This window comes from Camponotus vicinus, unplaced genomic scaffold, assembly GCF_025532165.1.
Source record: "Camponotus vicinus isolate PSW18456_S1 unplaced genomic scaffold, iyCamVici1.0 SCAF_5, whole genome shotgun sequence".
NCBI lineage: Eukaryota > Metazoa > Arthropoda > Insecta > Hymenoptera > Formicidae > Camponotus > Camponotus vicinus.
This window is the reverse complement of record NW_028141977.1, coordinates 6,246,301-6,253,781: the sequence shown is the minus strand read 5'-3', so window position 1 is coordinate 6,253,781 and position 7,481 is coordinate 6,246,301. Positions and strand designations below refer to the sequence as shown.

Below are 7,481 nucleotides of genomic sequence, written 5' to 3'. Positions count from 1 at the left end.
TTACGACGATTTCCGCGCATTGTGTCAGAAATGTTGGCAACGCAAATATGGCTTCGTAGTCATTGATAAAGACAGCACGTTGATCAATGGACGATATAGAAGAGGATTTAATGATTTCGCGATACCGTAAAGCGATCAGTCGTCATCGACACATTGATCAAGCATCATGAACGACGATCGTGAAAAGATTGCGATAGAGATTGCAAAAATGAGCGAATCAATTCGCAAAAAATATCGCGCTTTGAAAACTGGTAAAATGGAGGAAGACGTTGCATTGGAAAGACAATTTAAGCCAATTACCGAACCTTTAAAACAGCTTATCGAAAATACTGTGGAATCTGATGCGCCGAAAATTGAACCATTGAGTTTAACGTTTGGAGAGAAGCACGAGGAAAAAATAAAAGAGTCGAAGCAAGGAATAAAGCGAGCACGGATAAATATGCCGATAAACGATTCGCCGATATATTCGACACCGAATCGATCGAAACGAAGGAAACAATTTTCTAATATGGCTACTGTTTCTACTCCGATAAAAGTACAACCGCGTCAAACAATACCATCCCCGTCCGTCGAAGAAATTTATGAGACCACGCCCGATTCGTTTGTAACATCGGTCCGACATGAATTAGAAACGTCCGAAGGTCAGAAAACGTTCCGAGATCATTTTGGTCCACTAGCGCAAAAATATATAGGAGCTATCATGAGTGTTGATAAAAATAAGAGTATGGATTACGTCTACGGTGTTAAATTTACCAGCGAAGGAATGATGCTCGGTGATAAACGTTTCGATGTGGACATGGAAGATAATATAATTATCGATGGAATAAAATATACGGGATCCGAAGGTATCTACGATTTGATTTTTAGAAAATTTCCCAATCATAAAAAATACACTCAAGACGATTTGTATAAATATCAAAGTATATTAAAAGCAACAAATGCGCATAAACGTGACAACAAAGTTAATAATCCTATTAAAAGTAACAAAGGATACAAGTACAAATATATAATTGCACCATTATTCCCCGATAGAAAGGTGGGAAGAGGTATAGACGCGCCGCACACCATGACGCTAAGCGACAACATGATCGATTACGTGCATTGGAACGATCCCAACGAATTGGTAGATCGTTTGCGATTGCTGGACGCCTCGCGTCGAGCCGGCAACAATGCTCACGACAATGAAATCTTGTCAATTATCGAAGAACTTCGCGAGGCTGGCATTATTATAAATTAAACTATGCGTCAACGATACATGTCATTCCGTCAAAGTTCTCGGTACCGAAATGTCGATTAATAAATTTGGATTATCGCTCGGAACGTCGAATAATTTGTACTATCAATGGAATGGATTATTGAGAAATTACGTTCGCGATAATGCTCTCTGCCAGACTACTACCGGCTTTGACGCAAGGTCGCGCAAGATTCAACGTGTAGCGCAACCGGAAACTGATACTGACGCCGTCAACAAACGATATGTGGATAAACTTTTGACAGATCGACAGGGAGAAATTGAGCAAAAAATTATCACGCTTGAAACACACGTGCAGGCGCTACGAATAATGATGGATGAGATAAAGAATGTGCTGAGATATGCAACATCTGACTCGACACAGTAAACGAGACATACTAATATCGCAATATTAATTATGCCTCGATCAAACGTGCGAAAGAAGATAAACACCTCCGAAAAGCGACAACTTGTCGAGGAACTACATGCTCCGGCGAGAAGAAATTTTCCACGAAGACGCGTCATTGTATGCGGATACGACGATCTGTGGCAGGCGGACGTGGTCGACATGCGTTCGTATTCTCGACTCAACAAGGGTCATAAATACATACTCACAGTTATCGATGTGTTGAGCAAGTATGCGTGGGCCGTACCGCTCAAGAGCAAGAGCGGAAACGAAATGTCCGAAACGATCGCAAAGATTATTGGAGACGATAAAAGGTGTCCGAAAAATTTTCAAACCGACAGAGGAAAAGAATTTTACAACGCGAGTGTGCAGAAACTCATGAAGAAACACAACATTAATCATTACTCGACGTATTCCATTATGAAAGCCTCGGTCGTGGAACGATTCAATCGTACTTTGAAAAACAATATGTGGAAAATGTTTACGCTCAACGGAAATTACAAATGGATCGACGAGCTATCTCGACTCGTTGCAGAGTACAATACGCGAAAACATCGCACCATCGGTATGAGACCTGCCGACGTCACTCCAGCGATCGCCGAAAAACTTTTAAATACGGTGTATAGCAACGTAAAAATTGCGGCTCCGACAAAATTTAAAGTAGGCGATTCGGTACGCGTAAGCAAATACAAGACCATCTTTGAAAAAGGTTTCACACCTAATTGGACGACCGAAGTTTTTAAGATTGTCGAGGTGCAGAAAACTAATCCCGCGACATTCATACTCCAAGATTCGCGTGGAGATCCCGTCGCTGGAGGATTCTACGAATACGAATTACAACGCGTCGCTAATCCCGACGTATATCTCGTGGAAAAAATTTTGCGGGAAAAGGGTGATGACGTATACGTGAAATGGTTGGGAATGGATAAATCATACAACTCTTGGATACATAAAAATAGTGTATTATAAATATTTATTAAAATAATATACATATAAACTATATAAATAATTTAATATATAAATATTTAATAATATAAAAATATATAAAGTGTATTAAATATAAAAATATATACATGGTTATGTACAAAATATACAATTAATAATAAATAAAATATACATTTATTTACAATGGTATTCTATAATGTCCCCACGGTAACGTATCGGTGGTTTCGGGTACGATATACCGCTTATCGTCGTACGGACTCAGAGCAATTTTCGTCTCGCAGATCGTGTATACTTGGTGCAGTTTAGATCGTATACACGACTGCTGACGCGTCATTTCAATTTCTTCTTTCAAACACCGCATGTAGTCGTCAAACGTTATCGTTCTCGCAACAACGTTACTCTTGACACCTTTAACTTTCTTCGTGTCCTTTTTTCCATTCACTCGTAACGCGTACATCTTTGCTCTGAGCCCGACGAATTCGGTCATTATGGTACCGTTGTTTTCGTCCTTCATCAGGCCCGGTACCTTTTTATTTACAAGCGGTATACCATACGCATTATCCACTGCATAATCGCTCGTGTCGAATCTGATGATATCACGCTTCATATTCTCATACACATCCGCGCACTCAATGTGATATATGAGACTATCCGTATCGGTGTACATTACCTGGCATTTGTCGCGATACATTGGCGTCATATACTCGTGATGAAACTCGTACAAACATGTCTTGGATATGTCGAGTATGCACATACCCACGTAAATCGGTTTGTAGAATTTCACCTCGAGTTTGCGCAATTCCACAGCGATTAAGTTTTCTGAAAAAACGCTTCTGCTGTGGAAATTTGGTTTCGCGATCATTGCCTCTGCGCCATACCGACCATCCCACTTTGTTAACAATTTAACATCGACACGATTGCGCACATTTTCCATCGTTTTACCAAACACTGCATTGTTCATTAATTTATATAAATTTTTTTCGAAATCATTTTTAGCCAATGTTCTAAAATGTGTATTTAATTCTATGTAATTTCGAAGCCACGGAGATTGTGAAAACTGTAAAATTCGATGTATTTTTGTTACGCGAAGACCGTGACGCGTACACTGCTGCAGGTTGCGATAGTGTATCACGTAACGCTTCTTATCGTATAGCGTTGCAAGCAGTTTAAATTCCCGCTTGCCAGGTGGTTTGTCGCGTGTCGGGCAAAACGGCAGGTCAGTGTGCGCATCGTGAAGATGTTGCGGGTACTCGAGGTCCACTTCGAGGACATAGCCTGTAGGCGAATCTAGCGTGATGGATGATACATCAAAATTGGTCACATCGTCGACCCATTGAAAATTGGCGTAAGGCAACGGTTGACACATTGCCCATCCGTACAAATTATTTACATCAAAGTACATCAAGTACGATGATGGTTTCGATGGATCGTACGACTCCATGTACTTGTTATTAGCGCGAGCGTATCTACCCGAACATTGACTCAGACCGCCGCGTATACCACGTTCGATGAACATAACCATGTCGATGTCAGTAAGCAGCTCGAACGTGATCTTGGTATGTTTCAACATGGCGTCCCACGTGTATCCGGGGAGAGTATAGTAATACGCGGGGTCGAGTCCGTAACTTTCGATACATTTATCTCGAAAGTTTTCGAAAATGTCGGCTAATAACAAGACATCAATTTTAAGATATAAATCGCTATATTCTCCTAGCGTTCGAATGGAGAATCGCGTCCAGATGTTCTCGGCGTGCGCGTAATCGCTCTCGGATACAGTGTCACCGGTCAAGGAACTGTAAAACGATTCGCGCGGTGGTAAACACGTATCTTGCAACCTCTCTACAGAGTCGATGTATTCGTACGGAAATACACCTTTTCGCGTTAACAAATTGAAATTTTCTGTTGATAAATTTTGAAATTCTGATTTTAAAATTTTGAGTTTATCTTTGTCCAAAAACGATGCCAATTTGTCGAGACTCGATGCGAGAAATTTGAATGAATCGATGAAACGTAATTTTACATGATTTTTTGATTCTTCATCCATACAAACATCTTTTGTAAACGAAATATATTTCTCTTTTGTTATCGGAAGTAACTCGATTTTCCCTTCGAACGATGTGGCTATTTCCTCGATAATGAAATGTGAATCATAACCGGATAAATTGTGAAAAACTATGGGAATACAAAAAGATTCTTTATAATTTAAATTGCAATTTGAGTGTGCTGGACCTCTGTACCGCCCGGTCAGATGGCAATGATCGCGAACGCGTGTATCGTCTTGCACGAACGGTTTTTCGCATATATGACATTGAGTGGCGCTATGGAATTTCTCCCACTCTTCGGACGTCAAATTTACCATGGGGACATTTGTTTTTAAAATATTTTTTACACGTAACGCTAAATTTTTGAGGTCTGCGGCGAACCATGCTATACAATCGGCGCTACGACGCGAATGATATGCCGATAAAGATTCGTCGTATGAACAATGTACATAATAAGCTAAACTAAATACTTGGTGATGTTGATATGCGTTTTTCTCTTCTTCCGTCTTGGCCAGAACGCATTCCAGGTCGGCGTAGACCACAAATGGAAGCCGCTCCTTCCGATTAAAGTTGTTGAACGATAACCACTTGTCCTTATCGCTCGGCAATCGGACAGCGCAATCATTCATCTTTCCACAGTCGACCGTATGCGACTGCAACTTGGTGTCCGAATTAAAATAATGCAGGCATCTGTAAAAGAAAAATTTTTTTAGATTTATATACAATTTGCTACATAACTTATAATTATTCAAATTAAACTTACCGATCGCAGATATATTTTGGATTCTTGTGTTTGCTCAATTGTGAGCTCACGAGCCGGGATAAATTCTTAATCCAAGTGAAATGTCCGACGCTGTTGTCGTCTTCAATGTACAGCAAGTTGATATGCTTATCCCGCTTCTGCTCCGTAAGACGCATCGGGACAATGCTGTTCTTGTCTTCGATGCTGTACACATTTATAGAAATGTCATTGGCAAGTTCAAAATTTTTTATTTGGTTCACAGTCACTGGAAACTCAATGTTCTGGAGATTCAGCACTGTCGTGTAATGCGGGTACGATGATTCCCGATTCGTGTCTCTTTCGGCGGGGTATAGGGCGGCGACCACTGTCCACGCGAAACACGCATTGTCTTTAGATTGTACATTAATCACCGCTCTTTTCAACATAATCTCCCGCGATAATTTGATGTGACACCCCGCACGCATAGGATTATACTTATTTATATTTACAGTTAAATTTAGTATTCGCGACAAAGCCCACCCGCTATCGCGTTCCTGAAACTCTTCCAGAGACGCTAGGGTGGGTTCGATAACACGCCGTTCGTACCACTCGCGTAAATCGGATGTGCGAAAGAGTTCATAGTTTCGCGTATTGATACTTTTGTTGGCGTGTTTATCCCCAGCCACGAATTCACCGTTAAATATAGTGTTCACTTTCACATTACAGTGTTTTTTCATAACGTCCTGCACATGTTCTATCACTATGTCTTTGGCGTCATCGAGAAATTGGCGAGGTTCAATGTGATTATAGTTTATCACCGCACCAGTCGATACGCGACTCTCGAACGCCGTATCAATCTCGCGCCACACAAGTCTATTTTGACGCGCGCTACATCCGGCACCCGCGTGTACGAAACGTCCACGTACCGAATTTTTCAACCCTTCGAGGCGCGCGATCCGAGCAATCAGCGATTGTCGATTTCCGATCGATAATCGCGGTCGCTTGATGCGACTTTGCTCTTCCAACGACTCGATGTATTGGTCGCATCGTTGTTCCCACACAATGTAATCTTCCAGCGAATCAATCAATGTGGATTGCTCTCGCAAATTTTGTTCCTCCATATTGTAACACACTTGCGAAATGCGCTTCCCAATGATAGTTCCGGATGTACTTTAGCAAAATTACTGGCGGGGCGTGCCTCTTGATCATGATTTATATACTGTCTCGTGCATATCATCGAACATTCTAGAATGATTTCATCTTAAAAAATTCCCCGGAATAGCGTGTGCAATTTAACCTTGATAATTTCATGTTTTGTCACGTACATTTGAAAAATCTGATGTGGTTGCATCGGGAGCAGCCGTAAAACGGCGCTTGATTTTAGCACATTTAGCTAAATCTTTGTCTAGGGGTGATGTGCGTTTTAACCTTGGCGGTTAATCTTTGTTCCGATGCACATCTTAACCTTGAAAATTTCGCGTTTTGTCACGTACATTTGAAAAATCTGACGTGATTGCATCAGGAGCAGCCGTACATCGACGCTCGATTTTAGCGCATTCAGCTAAATCTTTGTTCTGATGCGCAATTTAACCTTGAAAATTTTACGTTTTGTCACGTACATTTGAAAAAATCTGACGTGGTTGCGTCGGGAGCAGCCGTACATCGGCGCACGATTTTAGCACATTCAGCTAAATCTTTGTCTAGGGGTGATGTGTGTTTTAACCTTGACGGCATGATTTATATACTGTCTCATGCATATCATCGAACATTCTAGAATGATTTCATCTTAAAAAATTCCCGGAGTAACGTTTGCAATTTAACCTTGATAATTTCGCGTTTTGTCACATACATTTGAAAAATCTAACGTGGTTGCGTCGGGAGCAGCCGTACACCGGCGCTCGATTTTAGCGAATTCAGCTAAATCTTTGTTCTAGGGATGATGATGTCATCGCAGCCGTATATCGGCGCGACAAAATTTTAGAGGAAATTAAAATGTCGTGTCAGCAATAATCCCCTCTACATTGCAATTTGCGATACTATTTGAATTGATATTAATTCTAATACGATCAGTATTGCATCAATCGCGCGTGTGAAAGGTTCACTGAAGAAATCAACATGAATTTTTACGTTCCGATT

General features: G+C 41.0%; 1 protein-coding gene across 1 annotated transcript; it reads right to left on the bottom strand.

Annotated features, from left to right (window-relative positions):
- Positions 1-1,527: 1,527 nt before the first annotated feature.
- LOC145972354 (uncharacterized) lies at positions 1,528-7,120 on the bottom strand. The gene is made up of 3 exons (XM_083100910.1): positions 5,388-7,120; positions 3,132-5,314; positions 1,528-1,553 (listed from the first exon to the last, which is right to left on the bottom strand). Exons 1-3 carry the CDS (start codon positions 6,464-6,466, stop codon positions 1,528-1,530), a joined length of 3,288 nt encoding a protein of 1,095 aa, XP_082957036.1. The 5' UTR covers positions 6,467-7,120.
- Between the last annotated feature and the right edge of the window lie 361 nt (positions 7,121-7,481).

Coding starts and splice junctions, on each gene's coding strand:
- LOC145972354 (XM_083100910.1), bottom strand. CDS start 6,466: ATGGAGGAACAAAATTTGCGAGAGCAATCCACATTGATTGATTCGCTG. Junction 5,315..5,387: donor CCAAAATATATCTGCGATCG/GTAAGTTTAATT, acceptor TTTCTTTTACAG/ATGCCTGCATTATTTTAATT. Junction 1,554..3,131: donor TGCAGTGGATAATGCGTATG/GTATACCGCTTG, acceptor CATTATTCGTAG/CGCCTGCACGTGTGTTTCAA.